At 43.1% G+C, this 21670-nt stretch overlaps 2 protein-coding genes across 25 annotated transcripts in view; one reads left to right on the top strand and one right to left on the bottom strand.

The window, feature by feature from the left end:
* The window catches only part of LOC141953659 (G protein-activated inward rectifier potassium channel 1-like), a 19636-nt gene extending 9335 nt beyond the window's left edge, over nucleotides 1–10301 (bottom strand). For 5 of the 11 annotated variants that reach the window (XR_012631952.1, XR_012631953.1, XR_012631954.1 and 2 more), the window contains exons 1-3: nucleotides 9318–9878; nucleotides 5091–5200; nucleotides 3262–4463 (exon numbers count right to left, since the gene is read on the bottom strand). Coding sequence is in view for 7 of the 11 variants with exons in the window: in XM_074892410.1 (XP_074748511.1) it covers nucleotides 3262–3912 (651 nt within the window). In the remaining 4 variants the exon portion in view is untranslated. Of the gene's footprint in view, nucleotides 1–1707; nucleotides 1899–3261; nucleotides 4464–4625; nucleotides 4702–5090; nucleotides 5201–5581; nucleotides 6003–7735; nucleotides 7823–9317; nucleotides 9879–10106 lie in introns of those variants that run through there. The other 6 variants (XR_012631955.1, XM_074892405.1, XM_074892408.1 and 3 more) reach the window with 6 other exon arrangements.
* Nucleotides 9904–21670, top strand: part of MPP3 (MAGUK p55 scaffold protein 3) — a 25377-nt gene continuing 13610 nt past the window's right edge. For 2 of the 14 annotated variants that reach the window (XM_074892401.1, XM_074892399.1), the window contains exons 1-8: nucleotides 9905–10053; nucleotides 13097–13207; nucleotides 14430–14548; nucleotides 15044–15121; nucleotides 17176–17256; nucleotides 17771–17908; nucleotides 18872–18953; nucleotides 20451–20536. In XM_074892401.1, coding sequence (XP_074748502.1) covers nucleotides 13183–13207; nucleotides 14430–14548; nucleotides 15044–15121; nucleotides 17176–17256; nucleotides 17771–17908; nucleotides 18872–18953; nucleotides 20451–20536 — 609 coding nt within the window. In that variant the 5' untranslated portion in view covers nucleotides 9905–10053; nucleotides 13097–13182. Of the gene's footprint in view, nucleotides 10054–10371; nucleotides 10810–12555; nucleotides 12599–13096; nucleotides 13208–14429; nucleotides 14549–15043; nucleotides 15122–17175; nucleotides 17257–17770; nucleotides 17909–18871; nucleotides 18954–20450; nucleotides 20537–21670 lie in introns of those variants that run through there. The other 12 variants (XR_012631950.1, XR_012631949.1, XM_074892402.1 and 9 more) reach the window with 11 other exon arrangements.

Genomic DNA, 21670 nt, shown 5'->3' with positions numbered 1-21670 from the left:
ATGAGGACAGTTAAGCAGTGGAAGATCTTTCCCAGCAAGGATGTGCAGCCTTTGTCCTTCAAGGTTTCCAAAACCAGCTTGGAAACAGCCCAGAGCAACCTGGTCTGACCTCCTAACTCACCACGCTTTGAGCAAGAGGTTGGACTACAGACCTCTCAAGGCCCCTTCCAATGTGAATGATTCTGTGATATTAAAAATTGTATCATTTGCACTTTCTGCACGTTAACGAGATCACAATATAATGGATCTTCTTCCTTACTTGCAATGCCTATCATCTGCCATCTGTGAACTTTCTATTACAATTGTTTGCTTTCAGCTTATTCAAAGCTGTTAATTAGTACGGCTCAAAGAATAGGTGCCTGCTGGTCATAACCCCAAGTGCACTGGCTCTGTGGCTACTATGCTTCACAACTGTATTTTTAAAACTATTGCTTAGCACATGTTGAAAACAGGCTACGACAATTTTACGCTCCTCGGCTTTCTGAATCTAAACATCCTACGCTACTACCTGAAATACTTTACATACCACCTTACACACCATTATGTTTATCAGTGACATCTGTAGTCCCATCAAGAGCAGATAAAAATAGGTATCAAAACTAATTTTTAACAAACCAATACTGATCGCCATATGGTGGATGCTGGTTGCTGCTGCTATCACCAGATCACTCAGCCATACTAGTGACGTCCAGGAATTAACAGGCAGAAAAATACAGTTCACTGTGACACTGAAAAGGCCAGGACGTTTCCACATTTCACTAACTACACATTTTCAGCAGCTAGTTCCGACCAGCTTCTTTCTATTTACTGCCTCAGAAGCCTGCTTTTTCCTGTTTCTAGAGCACTCAATTAGAAAGACTTGGGTTTCTGGAAAAGTTTTTGCTGAAACACGGACACTTAGTCCTGTAACTGTTTTCCAAACTCTCCACAACTCAGTCCAAAAAGGGACCCAGACTCTTCCGTGACGTCGCTATGCCATGCTGCTGGACAGTCCCCTGGACCAAAAAAAGAAGCCAGCACAGTGTGGTGGCACCACTGTAATCTACCAAATATCCTAGGGCATATATCACGCTTCCAGTAAATGCCATTCAGACAGACTCAGATTGGTGTGCTTTCTTTACAAAAGTAAATCCTCGGGGTTCCATTGGTCCGACCAAAACACCATGTTCACTACTAAATATGTGTCCTATCTCAAGTACAAAAGTGTGATAAGACATATTTCTTCACATTCTTTCACTGTGATACAAGTAAAAAAATTTCTAGCTATCTGATTGGCTGCAGAAGCGTAGCAAGATCAGCTGTCAACAGCACTGCACAAAGTACAGCAGAAAGAGCACAAATCACAAGGCAGAACTCACTGAAGATAAATGGTAAGCAAGTTCCAGCACATTCACCAGAAGTTTACAGGACACAAAAAGCTATTTCAAAGCAGCTGATGTAAACTCACACGGTGCCAGAAAGGCCGCTATGACTGCTGGAATGGTGTGTCCAGTTCAAGGGGCACCTCAACAAACTGAGGAGGATTTACAGAAAGACATGGGAAATAATACCACGCCTTGTAATGAGGACTGAGGGGGCAGCTAGTACACAAACATTCACTTTTAAACTTCCCTTTGTCCATAGCTTATATTTGCCAAAGGTCACAAAGCAGCTTGAAGACAAGTCATGGGCGTGATGACCGTTGGAAAGAAATCAACTATTACTCACTGATTCACTATCTTGTCTATGAAACAGCTATCATAAGATGAATCAGTCAAGCAGGTCCATGAAATGTTCTTGTGTTTTCTGTCCCAATCATCTGCATACCAGCATTGTGTAGCAACAGGTTTATCAGCAGAAAGTGCACCAGGTTGTGTGTTCCACGTCTTATTTCAAAAGTTTATAGTGAATTACTGTCACTGTAAAAACACAACCGTGACACCGCTTTTATTCCACATTGACTTGCATTTCGTCTTGGATGATGGACAGAATTAAATACCTCAGCAGAGGCTTTCTGCTCATTTTTAATAGTTAGAGATCAACAAAAATCATGGTTTAGCTGGCTTTCCAATTCCTACAAAAATTGGTCCATTGTAACTCCTGACAGCTTGTTCTCATATATATATATATATCCTACTTCTTTTTGAATCTTAGAAGATTCTCCATTTGAAATGGTATTCTGCGGCAAGAAAAATTAACAGCTCGGTCAAGTGTTCCACACAAAAGGAAAACAACCTTTCACATTTACCATTGTCCCATCACCTACTGTATCATGCTTGTTTCTCCAGATTATTAAAATGGCCAAACAGTTGCTTCAAAGAGAGGATTACCATAGAGAATATAGAACATTTACAACATTCAAATATGATATTCTGAAATTAACATTGTCACTGGGATCCAGGTTCTGATGCTCCCCATCAAGCGTGCTCCCATGACAAGACATAGCTGCTATGAGCTGCTACATTGCTTCGTCTCGGCATGCCGCACACAGTGTTTTCCTTCCATTGTACTCATGCCAGAATTCTGTGCCCGACAAACTCTACCGTCTCCTGATCATTTCTTTACTCTTTTTTGTTATGACCTCCTTTGAATTCCAGTTTTCTTGCATTCTGAATTACACTGACCATTGTCAGTGATTAATAAATAGCTACTGGTGACAGTGAAAGGGCCTTTCTACTGAAGGACCTGCACAATCCCTCTAAAATGCTGGGAGGCCACTGGCTGGAACCATGGGGTAAGGAACTGCAAGTATAAGCTCTCCAAGTTTCCCCAAGGGGAAGAGGAGGTCGAGGTTGATCTTTGTCCTAATTTAACGTCACCACAAATCAATTTCTTATTCCCAGTTGAGACCTGCTAGGGGATATGCCTTAGTATCCCTCCCTGCAGTAACCCTGTATGTATCCTGACACATCCATCCTAACCAAACTGGCTTCCTACCAACCTCACAATGCACTGGAATGCCCCGGGAGGTCTCTCATGAGACTGTCTTTTCCACTACGCCTGCTTCGCTCTTTCGTGGCTCCTACTATTGACAGCCACAGCAAATTTTTCCAAAGTCCATCATACCGCCCCAGCTGCATCATCTTGCCCACACGCCAAGGGACAGGGCAGCTGCCTCTGAGGCAGGGCAGAGCCCACTAGCAGGCGGCAGCAGGGGCTGCACAGGGGAAGCCCCATGCTACCCATACTATGGGCACATGGTTGCACTGGGCCCGTGCCCTGCTCGCATCGCTCACTGCAACCCAGGTGCCCTATCCCACCAGCTGTTGCGCCAGGCCTCACCTTGATCAGCTTGCAGCGGATCTGGGCAGACACCATATGGCTGTTGCGGAGGTTGCCGACACGGAACATGAGGCAGAGCTTGCCATCCCGCTGCGAGACGACTGCGGCGTGGCTGAACATGAGGGTCTCAGCTCGCTTCTTGGGCTGGGACATCTTGATGAACATGCAGCCAATGAGGAACGCATCAACGATGGAACCCAGCAGTGACTGGAAGAGGAAGAGCACGATGCCCTCAGGGCAGCGCTCGGTAATGTAGCGGTGCCCGTAGCCAATGGTGGCCTCGGTCTCTATGAAGAAGAGGAAGGCAGAAGGAAAGTTGTACACGTTGGCCACACACGGACTGTAGGTGCCATCGTGCGCCCGGTGCAGGTCACCTCGCAGGTAGGCGATGCCCCACCACATCGAGGCCATGACCAGCCAAGCGACCGTGTAGGTCAGCAGGAAGATGAGCAGGTTCCAGCGCCACTTGAGGTCCACCAGCGTGGTGAAGAGGTCGGACAGGTAGCGGCTGCTCTCGCCACCCAGGTTCCCGTGTTGCACATTGCAGCGCCCGTTCTTGTCCACAAAGCGCTGCCGCTCTCTGCGGGTGCCGCTGCGAGACGGGCCCACTGCCTGGTACTCGTCCCCAAACTTCCTGCGCACAGCAGACATGCTGCCGGCTGCCAGGCCCTCCGCGGGCACGGTGAGGACGCGGCGGGGCACGGTGGCACCTCGCCGCGGGCGCGCAGCAGCCGCCGAGGGCGGCACCGGCCCCCGGGAACGACCGCACCCGGACGCCCGCGGAGCGGCAGTCGGCCGCCGCCAGTGCCGTCCGCTCGCCGGCAGCGCGGGGAAGATCCGGCAGAGCAGTCAGAGGAGTCCGAGAACGCGGCGGCGGCCCCGCGCAGCCGGCGGGTGAGCGGGACCGGGGGCGGGGCGGAGCTCGCCGCGGGCCGGAGCGGGGGCAGAGCCGGGCGGGCCCCGGGGGAAGCGGAGGGACGAGTGCCGCCCCCGGGCTGGGCGACGGGCCGCCGACCTCTTCTCGCTCCGAGCCGCTTGCGGTCCGCGCCTCTTCCGCGCTCGGAGACCCTCGGGCGAGAGTGAATGGCTACAAACGTCGTTTCACCGTAACACCCTGGGAGCGGAGTTCAGGCTGCCGGAGACTGGACATATAATGTCGGCGGCACCGAGTCATTTGCTGAGAGGCCGTGCTACGGGCAGCACTAGGGATTTTAAAATGAAATCGTGAGATAGGTCAGCTGTTAAAGAAAGGAACACGAAGATGCTAATCCTCAATCCGCATTTTAAAGAAAATAAGTATTCCAAGAAACCAGGCCTAGTCCATTGGAGTTAGACCGTAATTACCACTATCCATTTCCGCTTACCGCTGAACTAGCAGAGAAGCCGTTTGAAAGACTGTTCCCTAGAAGCTTAAGCAATTTCAATGCAGCTCTCGTGTTTCTGAATAGAAAAGATCTGAAATCAGCAGTGTTAATTACTAATAGCATTAGAAGCTCAAAGTGGGGCTATGGGGCCAAATTTCCCTCCATCCCCCCCTTATTATTTTTAATGTTGTTTCTCAATCGGTACTTGAATTTAATTCTCAGTTATATAAGAACAGTAGTATGATTCAGGTCAGTCATTTCAACACTTAATTTTCAGCATTACAAAACCGCAGCCCGCAGTTACTGAGTTTTTAGAAAGTAAGTCTGTAATAACTGGCAATTGCATTTTGCTTCACTTCTGGACTAAGAACTGAAGTCTAATTTCAGTATTCTCACCAAACACTAAAGCATAAGCAAGTATTTTTAAGATGTTCGTGCTATCAGTCTTGACATTACTTCACGTACCTAGCCGCAGTAAGTGCTCTGTGGTATTTCAGGAGCTGTGTTTTCCAGAACTCAGGAGGATCACGGTTTTCTTTCCTCCAATTTCCTCCCAATCAAGCACATCATTTTCTCTGCAAATATGTAAAGCAGATATCAGATTGGCCGAACAATTTGAGATTAATTTCACTCGTCAACCAAACTTTATAAAAATATTTCCTTATCCCTAAGCATCTGTTAGCAGAAGAGTATCATAATTCTGATATTTCCTGCAAAAGGACTACAGCAGTGGAGTCGGTGAGAAGGCATCATCCCTCTCATTTATTTTTTAATGGTCCAACAATAATCGTATATCTCCAGGCACGTGCCCACTGGTTGGACAGTTGACTGACTCAGAAGGGGGAGACAGTAACAGAAGTCTACTTTCTAACTCTACATTAATTTTTAAAATCATATATTGTGTCTTTATGGGAGAGGTTTGCTATCTAACACACACTGAAGAGAAATTTGATTACCTTGCTGTACAAGACACAAATATCCACGTTTGGTAATTCCACACTCCTTCCTTGCAGGTTAAGTGGATGATGCCAAGCCTTACCACCGAGAAGTGCCTGATGGCTTTTGTCGTGTGATTTCTACGCTACGTGGCGCAGTAAGGTGGAGAGAATACACAGCTCACATCAGTGTTTCAGCACAGCTGGTTCAGCACTGTACAGATGCTGCAGCTTCTTGGCTCTCAGCAGGGCTCATTAGTCCGTATGTAGTACCACAGTAAGTTACACTCCCATTCTGGAGTCAATTCAGACTTTGCTAGGTGCACAGCATATGCCCGATTTTTAAATCCTGCTCCACTCCTGGGGAATAATGTCTGCATTTCTTTTATTGTTCTCTAACTGTGCAACATTTTCCACCACCTTGTCCTCACTCACCTATCTCCTTGAAGTAAAAAAAAAAAAAAAAAAAGAGACCCAAAATCTCTCGAATGCCCTCAACCAATCATTTCCAGAATAATCTGCAAGAGCTAAGCACGTCAGCCTTAAAAGTTTAATGATTCTTAAGACATACACTTGGCTGCATCAGTACACACTGGACATCATTGACGTAACTCCTCTTCCTCGACATCCATTCTTTAACTCTTCCTCACTTGTGTGCTACATCTAAAGTTAAGAGTACAAATACATGGGGAGGGGGCAACATTTTGGGGTTTATTTGCTGTCAGTGGCATAAACCTCAGCTTAACTGGACTCCTTTCAGACACGCTGAACAGACTGCTGATGATGTACAGTTTGAATTCCCTTTAATGTAAATCTTCGGCTTAGTAGGGAGGTGCACTGTTCAGCAAACTGGCTACTGGCACTGTACAACTCTAGTACATCTTAGCCTACCAAGTACATCTAAGTTACCTTAGTAGCATTACCGCCGCCTGCAGCGGTGAAGGTGTATTCCAAGACAGCACAAGTTCTGTCTGTACTGCTGTGTAAACAGTACCTCAGGGTACACCGGAGGTTAATTAGCAGAAGACCCATACTGCTCACCTGCAGACACCATCTTCAGTTGTGGGGTGACCTGATGCTCTTTTATTCATAGGAGGAATATTGGGTTTGCCCATTGTGGGAGCACCTTCCTCAGATTTCCTCCTCCTGATCCCCCTACCAGGTTGCACATATTAATCATGTGGATACATCCTGACCTTCAACTGTACTAACTGCTTTTCATAATGTCAGGTAGAAAGTAAGAGCCTGGGTCTTCCTGGACAAACTCTTGTGTCGCTTACTGCCAGGGCAGATGGGATTTGTAGATAAAATACAAGGCTAGTGACGTGCAGAGTCGTGTCTTGGGATAACGTAGATGTGTATCGTGGAGCTTGAGTATACATTACTAATGGGATGGTCTTTCAAAACAGGAGTCGTGTTCCTATTGAAAGAGCAAACTTGCTAAACTCTGTCTGAGAAAATCCCCACTGCCTGGAAATATCTCTTTCATGACATATGAAAAAGAAACCAAAAAAACAACTATTCCTGACAGTAGAATAATTTCTGTTCACTTATATGCTGCAAACAAGTTATTGATTTATGCTTCCAGGGTTAGTAAGGATGGTTTGTACCCAAGAATTCCAGTTGGTAGCCTTCGTTTGTCAAAAAATAATCTTATAGAATTGTTTTTCTTATTTTATGTTAACTGCATATCAACATACAAGTGTTGAGTAACTTGAAGTCTTTCAAGATTAGACGTAAAAAAAATTCTACAAATGACTGTTCACAAACTGAATAGCCCTGACTGTGTTTTCCAAATAATTTTGATTTTTGATGCATTTTGATGGCACGCACTGGAAAAGATGTTATCCATAAGTAAAGTGGGTACGATGGAGGCCAGTTCTGCAGAATCCATAGCAATATTTCAATCTGACTCAGCTGCTGCTGAAAAAAGCAATATAGGCAATACAACTCTTTTAATTCTAGCCAAAGGATTTATCAGATTGTGAACTTTGGATCTTTTTCAGCTTGTTTTCAGCCTGACACTAGTGTTTAAAAACATAATCATCTGAGGTTCAAAGATTTTTATCTCCTAGATTTTAAGCAGACTTTCTTTCAGAAACTGGATTTTGTCACCTCATTATTTTACTAAAAGCAGACAAAAGACGTGCTTTCACCTTATAAATACCTGCTTACTTTCTGTTTGAAAGGGTAGTTGTCAGGAGAAAGAGCAGTCTTTAAAAAGGCAAGGCATTCACCTTCAAAATTTTAAGTTCTCCATTTCTGTAAGAAAATTCTGCACGTAAGAATACCCTGCGTGACTGACAAATCACAGAAACAGTTACCCCACTAGCGACATGTTTTTTAACACGGGCTTCTTATCTCCCTGCACAATGCTTCCCTCAAAAAAAAAGTAGTTACTAAATCCATTAAATCTATACAAAATAACAGTGTTGTTTAAAAGAAAACCCTCCCACTTCATGCAACAGTCTACAGTGTTTCAGAATCATGTTTGCAGTGATGCAATCATAGCATGGTAGTGTAAGTTTAAGTCTCCTATAACTGCACATAACCGAAAACTAATTTGTAGGTTTTTGCGTTTCATGGGATTTTCCTTCTGTTTGTTGTTTCTTTTATGTTGTTTTGGTTTTTTTTTTTCCTTGTAAAATAGTAAGTGAAAGTTGTTTCAATAAAAAAAATGTCCAGGGATACAAGAAACAGCAATTTGTTTGATTTTTTTTTCTCCTGGTAATTGCAGCAGATCGGTAAAGTATTACTAGCTGTTCTTGTAATGATTAACTTATATCTGAAGAAACCAGCCAATCCTGTATGCATTTAGTAATATTGCTGCCATCATATCTGCAAAACCACAGACTAAACCCTTAAACCATCTGCAGTGAAGAACTAACTGTAAAGAAGTAGAATAGATTTGCCAATAACATATGTAACTGTAACTTGACTAAAGAAACTGTATTCATGTATCCATTTTTACACATGAAAGGAAAATTTATTTAACAATGATCAAAGCGGTCTGCTGACAAGTCTGCACATGTCTTTTTCACTCTATTTTGACAAATTCTCTAAGTTTTCCTATACTTTTACAATCACAGCAGTAATTGCTGCAGATGGAAGCACTGCTGTTTGTACCCTGGCTTGGAATAAGGAAAGTCTTATTTTCTTTCACATTAATCTTTGTTCAGGTGAACCTCAGGAGAATACTCGGAAGCATTTCTACTTTAATTAATACCATTAGTCACCATAATGACGTATCACTAATGAATAGCTTTGGAGAAATCAGTATTTAATTATACATTAAATTCTATAAAGCATAAAATTATCATGACTGTTTAGTAAATACTTTGATAAATAGCCTGGTTATTCTTTCCAGAGTAATTTTCTGTGCTGCAGACTAGCCTTTATATACATATATATTTTAAAAGGATGTTTTACTCCTAAGAGCCTGACTGACCAAATTAGCTATACTCCTAAATTATTATTTAGTATTGCATCCGGTAAGTGGCTAATAGATCGTCTTATCCTTATTGATGAGAACTTTTAAGGACTGAAGAGCTAGAGAGCGTACTCTGCAAGCTAAAACTAATGTTCCTAGCCCATCTTCCAAATAATACAATTTTTCCCCGAGGGAAAAAAAAAAAAAAGCTACCTCTGTAGAGCCTAACGGATCTTCTGCCATACTGCTGTGATTTTTATTAACCGTCTTTCTGCCTCTCCATTGGCTACCCATTTTACTTCACTGAATACAGCTTTTTGTCTTTACCTTTAAGGCCTGGATCGCTTCTTGTCCATGCCCTGACCGCTGTCCTATGCGATCAGCCTGTGAGATTCTGCACCAAACGTCCACCAGCACGATTAGCCCCCCGGTATTTCTGTGTATGCTCCAATGCCGCGTCCCCCCTCTTGGGATGAATCCCCCTACAAAAAAATCCAGAAAGCCACCGCGGTGTCCTCCGAGGCCACAGCACACCTGACCACTGCTAGCTACGGGACTGACGGCTACGCTCACCGCCATCGACACTCACTCCCCACGGGTGACTTCAGGAAAGGGGGCTCTGGAGTCCGGGTGGCGCAGAGCAGGGCTGGGTCGCGGCAACGGCCCAGGTCGGTACGGCGCCCCGGAGGCCCCCCCGAGCTCCCCCGGAGGGGCGCGGGGCTCGTCACGGGAAAGCGCGTCTGACGCCGCCACCTGTGGGGCGAAATCCCTCGCTCGCAGCCGCTGGGCTTGAGAGTGCGCTGCCGCCCCGGCTCTGCGCTGCGGTTTCGCGGCGAATCCCCACCGGTGCACGACGAGCTAGGCGCGCCGCAGCCGGCCCCGGCCCCAGCAAGGCTGGGGGGGAGGGAGGGAGGCGGCGCGTAGAACGGCTCCAAGGGCGCATGAGCGAGGCGCGCAGCGGGCTGCAGGGACGCGAGCGGCAGGGAGCTGCTCCGTGGCCTACTGGGGCGGGCAGACAGGCACCCAGCACCGCACAGGGCCAGGCTTGGGCCCGCAGCCGCAGGTAACGCTCGCCCGGCGGCAGCATTCCTCCCGGAGCGCAGCGCGGCTCCGTACCTGCAGAGGCGGGTAGGGCGACGCCATTTTGTAGCCGGGCGGGGCCGGGCCGGGCTCTGGCGCTGCCTTTGAGGTGCTGGCCCCGGAGTGGTGGCAGCCCGCGGGTCCGCTACGGTCTGTCTGGCGGGCTCTGGCCGAGGGCTCGGGGCCGTGCCTGGCGGAAGCCCTGCGGAGTCCTTCGGGTGGCGGAGATGGAACCGGAGAGGTGCTGGCAGGGCCCGGCCTCGCGCCTGGGGAAGCGGGTCTGTAGAAGGACGTCTCGCGGCCGGCGGGCGGGCAGCCCGACCCCGGGCGTAACCTCGCGCCATGCGCCTTGGGCGGTGGCTGAGGCCGTGAGGAGGGTCGGCCGCGCTGGCCTCACCGCCGGCTGAGTCGTCGGTGCCCGTGGAGCACATGGAAAGCTCTCTCCGGAGCGGGAAAGGCCTGCTCGGGCAGCGGGTCCGCTTTGCCATGCTCAGCCCCTCGGGTTCCCACCAAGCCCCCAGGTCGCCTGAGGGGCGCCCGGCTGAGCCCAGGCCGCCGGCCCACGGGCGGCGTCCGGTCCCGTGGCGTTGTTACCCGGAAAACCGGATTCGTGTGGCGTGCCCGGTGTGGGAGCTCGGACGAAGCACCTGTCCCCGTGGTGCCGAACAGGGAACCGCGTGCGGTTTTCTCTGTGCTTCGCTCGGCCATCAGAGCAGTCGCTCTCGTAGTGCTAAAATAGGTATAGTGCCCAGTGAAAGACGTTCGGTCACATTTGGACGCTTATTGTACACAAAAAGAAAGTGAGGAGAAATCCTCTGTCACAGCTATCAGCTGTGATCTTGTTAGCATGCAGATATATTTTCTGACCTAATCATTGGGGTGATGTCCTGGAAAGATGTTAAAATGAAACTGCTTTCAAAATTGCGATCTACTGCTTTGACCAATATAGCTGGATTACAGAAACTTTATGTTATATTATGCAGTGAACCACACTAGGGTTATTTTCTGAGGTAATGGTGTTATGCCAAAGCATATACTTCTGTTTAATCCCCCTTCTTTGACCCCACGTAGAGCATCAGTTCAGTTTATTTAGCCCTTTCCCAATATTAACAGTGAAGGAAGGTGGCTCAAATGTTCTGTCTTGCAAACAGCTGGGCAAGGATAGGTGTGAAAAGTCAATTATGGTTTAGGGTAGATATTTTTAAAGAGGAAAAGTGTATTTGGGTCTATTGATACTACAGTGATGAAGGGACATTTTGAGCCCCTCTTGCAAAATATCATATGCTGGGGCTGAATTTAATACCTTGAAGCCAGCCCTGAGTATTGACATGGAGAGTCCTGGTGACATTATTGGGTATGAATGCTTTTAATTCTTTTGAGTGTTCATTCTAATCAGTCCTGGCTAACAGGATTTTTACAGAGCGTGGGAAATGCCTCTAGGGGAAGCCTCCATTTTGATTTCTGTGCCTAACTCATCTAATTCTGGTGCTCCTGAGTTTACTGTTGGGTTTTTGAGATGTTAAAACATGTATTTTCCAGATTCCCCTGTGGGATGCCTTTTCACTAAGAGTCTGGAAAATAACTCGGGTTTTCCTGGGGTTTGGTGCTAAATAAGTTTTTCTGTGGGAAGCACACATTGTTATAAAGAGCACACAATTAAAGTTCCCTTTCTTGATAATTAGAGAAGTCTTTTAAATACATGTCAAATGAAATGCAATAGTCAAGGAACCAGAGCTGTTGAATGAATTGCCTATATGTTTCTTTTGGCATGAAGTATGTGGGTGGGTGTGTGAAATGTTTATTTCTTCAAAGCAATAGGTAATAAAAATGCTTCTGAAAGTTCATTAAATAAATGTGTAGTAGATGTAATCACAGGAGTACGATCCGTGGATTAGAGTGAAATTTCAACACTTTCAGTTCACTTGCTTAAAGAACTCAATTATGTTTTGATGCCCAGGTGAACTGATTAAGCATTGGAGTAGAAAATACAGGGTGCAAAAGACAGGTGACTTTTGAGCTTAATATTTCAGTATGTTGCAGAGAAACTTGGGAAGCTAGAAAAAGCTGAACTGGTATATGCTAATTTGCCAATTGCACTACTATGGTATTTTCAGGCAGCTAATCAAAATTAAATCGAATCACAAAACCATCACATTTGTGTCGTGATAAAAATGTCAGAGATTTATCTATAAAGAGAAACGCAAGGAGCATCCTTTATTGCATTTAGAAAAGAGTTGTAGTGTGCCACATTTCTTTCTAATCCTTTTTGTGTGCTATTATGGCTGTTTATTTTTCTGCAAGCGTTTTATGAGCATGACCGGGATTTTAAATGCCCTGGAACGCACAAAGTGTTTCCTCTTGGACTGGCGATTATAAGCATAGATTCTGTTTTTCAGTTTGAAATGAATTTGCTCTGGAGTCATTTGCTCACGATGACAAGAAAAATCAGCAATAGAAACATCTAATGGAATTTCTGAGCAATGGAAGTAGCCTTATTTGTTGTAGCATCCTTAGTACCCATGACAAAGGTTTGTGGAATGACACTTCTGCTAGCTTTACTAAGTTGAACGTAATTGTAGCACGCCTGCATCAGAATGCTCTGGGGGATGTAAATTCCTTTGAGGTGTGCTTTTAGGAAGCCCAGGAACATCTTGTTGTGACGGTGTCTTCTTGCATGCTCTATTTCTGTGCATATGGTGTTCATCGGTGCTTTTAGACATCCATTCTCCAGCATCCTTTTTTCTGCCTTTTCAGACAGTTACTTAGGCCTTCTAAAACTATCTTGAGAATAGAATAGGGAAGCATCTGCTCACTTCAGCATCAGCTTTATCCAAGATACCATATGGTTATTATATAACATAATATTTTTCATGTTGTTACTTGCGTAGCAGAATAACTGCAGGACTCTGCCTGATTCAGTTTAAACTGAACATTTGAGAGAAAAACATACTAGGAACTTACTATTTTTACGTGATTGACATTTTTCTCACATGCTTGAGCTTAGGTATTATCTTTGCTCATTTCAGGACTGCCTCTGAATCGCAGTCCAGAAAGAAGAAACAGTCGTGTTGATTTAAGTTGAACATTTGTCTCTAAGATTAAGAACAAAGCCATGCCAGTGCTTTCGGAAGACTCAGGTAACTAATCTGCATGCTTTCAACAGATCAGTGACTGAAATCTTAGTGTATGTGTTCCGCACAGGAAACTGATTCAAACTGGAGTTAAATAAAATGGAATTAAGGTAGTTCAACTAGATTTTTTTAGCAGTTACCTAAAAGCATACAAGGAAGGTGGCGTATACAAAGTCAAAATGAATTAAGTTAGTCAGATTTCAGGAAACGCCTAGTTTCATAAGAACCCTGGAGCCTCTGAATAGGGGTAGACAGGCTCCTATGGACAGACTTGAACCTCTCAGTGTGACACTGGCTTCTGTGCTGCTCCTTAAAGATCAGCCCTTGTACCTCTGCTGCTTGCTGTGCCACTTCTTAATACTTTCTGAATAGGTGTTGATAAGCTTTGTTAATATTCTTCCTTTTGCTTTAAAAAGCAGGGGTTCCATTCAAGGCTTGCTAACCAGCTTCTCCAGTATGCTACCCAGGGTGAAGTCATGAACACTAATGATACTGAGTTTTAAAGCAGAAGTGAGTTTGAGTCTCCTGGAACCAAATGCACTCTAAAGTTCACAGAGAGAATAGCCAAAGGACCAGATTTTAGTGCGCCCTTCCCCCCCCCTTTTTTTTCTGTTGTTTTCCCAGTCATGGTGCACCAGGGAAAACCTAACATTTGTCTGGCCCTGTGCCCTGCAAAATTGGGATATTGATTTAAGCACTTTTTGGAAAACTAGCCACAAGCTTTGCTTCCACTGCAGTGAAAAATGTACGCCAGTCCTTCCCTCCTCTGGTTAGACCTGACTTCTGACAGATGCCTCAGAGGTAGCAAGGGCAGGGTAATACTTGTAAGCAAAGTTGTTTGGGAAGTAGAGCTGGTAACTGTGCAACAAAGGAGGTAGTTCAGTCATTTTGCAAGTCATCTGTGGCACTCCAATAACTCAGAGTTTGTTGGAGGGCTAGCTGTTCTAGAAACAAAGGATAATTAACATGAACGAGGAAACTTCAGAAGTAATGTCTTTAAAAATACACATTGTTTTGGTAGCTTAATATGATATATGTTACATCTTAAACTGTGTTTGCCGCTTAAGAAGGAAGCGTTACAAAATGAGTGGAAGATAAGCATAGGTCTCTCTGCAAACTTAATGATCACCAAGATGGTACCCAAGTAAATGTAGCTGATGTTAAGTCTGCAGTAGAAGGTGCCCTGAGACGTGCTATCTAAAAAGCTTTTGTTCTGTCTTAAATTTAGGATTGCATGAAACCTTGGCCCTTTTGACATCTCAGCTAAGACCTGATTCAAATCATAAAGAAGAAATGGGATTCCTTAGGGATGTCTTCAGTGAAAAGAGTCTCAGCTATCTGATGAAGGTAAAAGTGCATTTATGAACATACATTTTCCTTACAGGTTACTGATTCTCTGTTCCCTTGATTTTTCAACTGTTCACTTTGCCAGAGATTTTTTTTTAATATGTAGTTCTATACTGACCACAGCATGTATTTATTTAAGCACAGACATTAAGAACATTCGTTGACAATTAACATATGGTGTTCAGAGAAGCTATTTCTCCATTGATTGTCAAAATGCGGATACAGTGCCCTGTAGCTAAAAAGCAGTGTGAAATAGCTTCATTTTTCCCCTTATGCTGCTGGAGTCTTGGAGATTTTCTGTCTGTGAAACTAACATGAGCAAAAAGAAAACTAAAAGACTCCTAAACAAAACAAAAATAACCCTAAGAGAGGATATTTTTCTGACGCTTACCTCAGAAAAATTATTTTCCTTAAATATAAAAATATTCCAGTGTAGGTGTATTTAGGAAGTTTTGTATCTCTCTGTAAGTAATATACCTGAATAATCTTTTTCAGATTCATGAAAAACTCCGTCATTATGAAAGACAGAGTCCAACTCCTGTTTTACATAGTGCAGCAGGATTGGTTGAAGATGTGAGTAAAAATTCTTGTCTCCTTATTTTCCAATTATTTAAGTCTGCTTTTCTAACAGATCAAAGCTTTGCAGTTGTGCTGTATGTGTGCGTATTTCTCATCTTCTCCAGCTGTCTTTGGATTCTGTTGACTAGTTTCACTTATGATTGGTCAAGGAAATGAGAGCTCAGAAATATATCATTAAATGTCCAGTGAAGACCAACACGTAGAACAGAAGGACAGGTAGAACAGAAGGGTATTATTAATGGTCTTCGTAAGGGAGAGGCTGCAAAAAGCATTCATACTTTTTTTGACAATAGACTATCCCAGCTAAGCATTCAGTCTTAAGGACTTAAATCCATTACAGCCCAAGCAGCATTGCTGTTCGCATAGAATTGTTCGGGTTGGAAGGGACCTCGAAAGATCATCTACTCTAACTGCCCTGCCATGGGCAAGGCCACCTTTCACTAGATCAGGTTGCTCAAAGCCCTGTCCAACCTGACTTTGAACATTTCCAGTAGTAAGGTATCCACAACTTCTCTGGGCAACCTGTTCCAACAATTCGCCAAGTACCTCAGTAAAAAAAAATTCTTCTGTATATCCAATCCAAATCTGCCTTCTTTCAGTTTATAACTGCTGCCCCTTGTCCTGTCACTGCAGGCCTTGGTAAAAAGTTTTTCTCCATCTTTCTTTTAAGCACCCTTTGTGTATTGAAAGGCAGCAATAAGGTTTTCCCGGAGCCTTCTCTTCTCCAGGCTGAAAAACCCAAACTCTCTCAGCCTTTCTTCTTAGAAGAGGTGTTCCAGCACTCGGACCATTTTCATGGTCCTCCTCTAGACACGCTTGAACAGGTCCGTATCTGTCTTGTACTGGGGACCCTGCAACTGTATGCAGTATTCCAGGTTGCGGATGCTCACAAGAATGGAGTAGAGGAGGAGAATTGCCTCCCTCGACCTGCTGACAATGCTTCTCTTTATGCAGCCTGGGATACGATTGGCTTTCTGGGCTGCAAGCACACATTGCTGTTGTGTATCTGGGTTTTCATCTGCCAGTATCTCCAAGTCCTTCTCTGCAGGGCTGCTCTCAATCAATTCATCCCCCAGTCTGTTCACAGAGCAAAGCTGTATCTTAGATTTGTTTGTAACATGCCACATGCCTGAAAAAGTGAAATTTATACTGCCCTTGACAACTCTTTTTAAGTGGCTTATGCCGGTTTCCTTCCAAAGTGTAGCAAAGGGCTGTGAAAGGTTTCAGAGCTAGAATTCCTTCCTTTGCAAAGCCAGGGGACTCCACTGCCCCATCTTAACCTGCAGCATACCCCCTCTCCCCTTTCCCACAAATAGCCTACTGCCTCCTTAAAAGTTTTGGCACTGCTGCCTGTCAAGTCGTACAAAATTACCATCTTCTAAACAAGCCAAAGAAGCAAGTAGAGAAGTTTTATATAGAACTATATGACTTCCCTATCTAGAACCCTTGACAGAGAAAGGAAATATCTCTTGCCTCAACTCCTTCTCTCTTCTTCTTCCCCACCCCCGCCTTCTCTCTTCTCCCATGAAACCAGCCTAGTCCAAGAATGCTTCCATTATTTTTCTAATCTTTTGTTTGGAAGGCCTGAGACTCCAGGGCATATTTTGGTATCTAGGCATTGCAGGGGAACAAGGGAATTTCTGTTGCATGTTCCACATGGGTAATGCTACCTGCTTACAGAGAGGATTAACCTCCTTTATCATAGTACAAGCACAAGAGTGTTGTTTCACGTATCACTTGCAGATTCCATATAGAATTTAAAATTTCAGAACACTTTCCTGAAGTTATATTGGCGGAGTCATTCTTAAAATGTACGTTTAGGGGCTAGGATCCTGATTACTGATGATGTCTTTCTGCATTATCTAATAAAAATAAAACAGATGAAGATTTCATTTCTTTTGGGATTCATGCGCTATTGATTGGGATTGTTTTTCATCTGTGCACAGTACTTTGAAGGATGATAGAAGTTAGCAAACACTCACTTGCAAATATACGATCTTGTTTGGTGGAGTCCTTTTATTTTGAGGTGGTTCATTTTTATTTTAAAGGTAATAGAAGAATTGCAGACTGCACCAGTGAATAATGAAGAAAAAGAGCTACTTCAGCTGTTGTCAACACCACATCTCAGGGTAAACATACCAGAGACCTTAACAAAATTTCTTTGCAAAATTCTAGTGTAATGGGAAAGTTACATTGGAGAGTCCCTAAGAGAAAGGGAAAAACCTTCTACAAAGTGTAGTTCTATTGCACTGTGATTTCCTGCACAGGCTTTAGGATGTGAAGGAGATTGAGAAGATGCAGCATAGGCGTTTCATGCATAATGCACCATGTTGTCTTCCCTCCCCCCCTTAATGTTTTCTGAGGGAGCAGAAAAGGATACCATTTCTCAACTTTTGCTTTCCACAGTCGACCTCCATTCTGTAAGTTTATTTAGGCTGAGCTTTGTTATTGTTTGGATTTACTTTAAATATCGACATATCCAATATATAGTTTACATGATGGGTAAGGTAATTGCTACATGTTTTTTTTCTGGATTTATGGTGAGGGAAGGGAGATTTAAGTTTGCTGTAATGTTGAAAACCTGAGAACTGGAAACTGTAATACTGCCCCATTACATTGCTGTTTCTTATTTCCTTTATGCAGGCAATGCTTGTAGTACATGATACTGTAGCACAGAAGAACTTTGACCCAGTCCTTCCACCTCTACCCAGTAACTTTGATGATGATTTTGATGAGGAATCAGTGAAAATTGTTCGGCTAGTGAAAAATAAAGAACCCTTGGTACATATAAGATAATTCATCTCTAGTCATAAAACTAGTGAAAAAGAGTTATTGTGAGTATGGGAGATACTTGAAGATGTCATCAAATGGTCTGCGAGAACTAGGAGTGTTCTGAAGCTAGTAAAATAACATTAAAAAAACCTGGTAAATACACCTTCACAATTTTGCGTGAGACGTTTTATAGGCATGGGTTTATAATGCCAGTTAACACAGGGAATGCTATCTCTGAGGAGACTGTATATGTTGGAGCAATTATGCTTATTAGACATACTAATTCTTTTCATATTGTAGCTAATGTTCAATGAATTAATACCTTCATTTGCATGAACATCAGTGATGTAAGACTATGTTTGATAGCTGTATGTAGACATTCTATTGACAAGGTAGTAATCTTATACAAATGGAAATGGAAGAATTGATTTCCTAAGAAAAAGCAATTGCGTTGGGGAAGAAATCTGCCTAAAGTGCTTTTTCTACATGACAATGGGTAGTAGAAGAGAGCAGTGACTTAATTTCTGATTAAAACTTTATATTGCCAGCAGAGGTAGGAGAAGGAAAAAAAAAAAAAACACTTGGCTTTCCTTGCTTGTATATGCTAAAGTGCTGGCTGTATTGTATAAAGATTCAGAAGACACACAGAGAAAGTTTGTTGTAAGAAATTCTGTTTTGCACATTTGACTGACTTTGGTCACCACAATAATGTAGGTAGTATAAGTGCTCAGCAAAGGTAGCAGAAAGGAAGGTGCACGCACCTTCCCACAATCGCATGACGTGGGCACAGGCAAAAGTTGAATAATGGTGAAAACTGTCAAGGAGGAAGACATTTATAGAACAAATTAATTCAAGTTTAAAAGATATATTAGCTTACATGTTATTTCACCACTCACTGTATTCTAAGAAAATTTCTTACGATGGTTTTGGGGGGGGGGGGGGGCGGGGGCGGGGCCTTATGTTTTATTTCAGGGAGCTACCATCAGAAGAGATGAGCATACAGGAGCTGTGATTGTAGCAAGGATCATGAGAGGTGGTGCAGCTGATCGCAGTGGTAACTTTCTGAAGAAAAGGGGATTTAAAATTGCATTTGTAAACTGTTTTAAAATTTCCAAAATTATGCACGCATGTACTGTATACACATACCTAGGGCAATAATCTCTAACTAAATCTGATGGTTATTCGTTCCAAAATCAGTTCTTTGGACATGGGTGTTTAATCTTTTTTTTTTTTTAAATAGTCTATAAATATATAACAGCCTATCCATCTTAATAGGCAACTGTTAGATGTTAAGTCTGAACTTGTATGTGGGCACCCTGTGTAGTCAGTGGAGTGAGATGGACATTGCTGGAGAAACAAATCATGCCAGCAAGCTTTAGAATGGGGCAGGTCACTGCTGGAATCGCCTTTCTTCCTTACTGATTATAAAGGGAGCCTACATGGTAAGCTCACTTGACAACTGAATTTCTGTTGCCTAGAGGAAGGATAGGCTTCTGTGTGTAGGTTGTCATTCAGTATGCTTTCATGATCTACAGGATTAATTCGCGTAGTAGTTGACCTTCCATTTTTCTAGGTGGTGATCATCCAGATTTTATTAAACAAGCTGAACTGGCCTTATATGAGATGGATAGAATCCAAGCCTCATGCACTTTTTTAATATACAAGTAATGCAATCCCAAAATTAATGAATTACTGTGATGAAAGAATATTAGCTAATTACAGCTTTCTTCTTGATTGTTATCATTCTTCAAATTAGTGTAATCTGATAAATGTAATGTGAAATGACTAGAGCATGCACTTGGCATTTCTGCATTTCATCAGTAATCTGTTAATTTAATTAGATATGTTTTTCTCTAAAATAGCTCCTAGGAAAAAATGCCATCAGAGATGAAAGAAGTAACTAAGCTTTAGAAGAAAGAAAAGAATGTTTTTCACATTTAATCTAGTATCTTGGTTTATTCAGTATATCATGTGTTGTTTTCTGTTTGCTTTACTCAGAAATTCTTTTATGTCAGTTAACATGAGTTATATAACACAAGTACAACATTTGTTACTGAACTGGATAAACAAGCCTAAAACTTGTAAGGGTCTCTTCATGGCTTGTTAAAAAAAAAAATTAGTCCAACATTCTTTCTGGGACACTGGAGTGTTGTTCTGTCAGTTGACAGCCATGTTATTTCTGCCTTTATAGTCAGCAGCGTGTCTCCTGACTCTACAAGATTTGGTCATCCTCGTGAAACTATTCCAGTTTTACATTCTTAGTGGTGATCCAAATATAGAGGCAGTGATTTTCCAGAGTATCTTGCCACATGTTCTCCATCTCCATGTTGGTCTCCTATGAGACTGTGCTGCGTGGGAAAAAAATGCCACTCAGAGTAAAGGTGGGAGACTTCAGCACACATTGCCAATGGAGGCACTTGGCTCTAGTAGGAAATCCATTAAGCTGGGGGAGGGAGGAGAGGAGGTACGTGCTGTTGACTTAGGTCGGACATCAGAGGAGTGGTGCTTTCCAGTCTGTAGACTAATGTTAATTTACTTACCATCTTTTCAGGTCTTGTCCATGTTGGAGATGAACTAAGAGAAGTCAATGGTATTACTGTGCTTCACAAACGACCGGAAGAAATAAGTCAGATTTTGGTCTGCACTGATTTTCATTTCAGTATCTTTTCTGTTGGGTGATCTAGTAATTACAATAGATGATGAAATTTAACCGTGAGTTTAAAATATGTATAGAGCTAAAAGATGCAATCCCTGCTTGTCTTTGCATTTAGTTTTTCTTCTCCCAGTGGATTAGTCTTCTCCTTTTGACTTCAGAAACTTCTGTGAACTGAATTGGTACCAAGTAAGATACAAATATAAAGTTACATGTTGCTCTGTCAGGAACTTCCCTTTCATGCTTTGTTTATGACGAGCAAATTGCAGATTAAAAGTGCATTCCTAGAAGATACCATATTCACAATATGATACGTTAGGAATCTGAAGAAAGTCTCGGCTGTGTGTCCAATAGAGCTGTCGGTCTGTTCTTTACCAGCAGATCCCTTGCGACACTAGCAAATTCTTTGAGCTTCTCTAACATTAATGCCCACAAATCTTGGTAGAAAGTGTCATAGCTCTTACACTTAATTGTCTGTGACTCCCCTCTTGTGGTTCCCCCTTGTCCTGGTGTGGAGTGGAGTTAGGGACACGGTGAGAAGAATGGCAACGCTAGGAGACTAAAGTATCTGGCATTGGTTCCATCACACAATTTAAATTTAGATCAATATAATCCTGAATAAGGAGAATGACTGCTTTTAACTTGGGCGGGGGGAGGATCAAAATCGTGTTTTGAAATACTGTGTAAAGTTTTATTTGTGGGGACCCTGGGATGCTATTCATCTGCCCTGTTTTAAGTGCCTTCAATGTAATAGTTTCTTTTTCACAGTTTGGGGTTTTTTTTTGAGGAAGAGCTACAAATGTTGCCCAAGCAGATTGTTGTCTGGGTTTCCTTTTTAATCCGTGCAGAATAGCAGACTTCTCTAGGACATGGTTCATCTTATCCAAATTAAGGCATCTAAAATAGATCTGAGGAACCTATTCCAGATTTTCAAAGCACCTAGAAGTGCTTTTTAATTTACTATAACTAATAATTGACATTTACTAGCAAAGATCTTTAGAGTGAAAGTAGATGTTTACTTTGTAGATGTTTACATTTCATCCTAACCAGTTAGCCACTCTGTGGGAAAATATAGCAGTATTTTTCAAAGGAGCGCTTTGAAGTGGTTAGTCTGCAAA

This window comes from Strix uralensis, chromosome 22, assembly GCF_047716275.1.
Source record: "Strix uralensis isolate ZFMK-TIS-50842 chromosome 22, bStrUra1, whole genome shotgun sequence".
Lineage (NCBI taxonomy): Eukaryota > Metazoa > Chordata > Aves > Strigiformes > Strigidae > Strix > Strix uralensis.
Note: the sequence above shows the minus strand (reverse complement) of the source record. Positions and strands in the feature narration are given on the sequence as shown.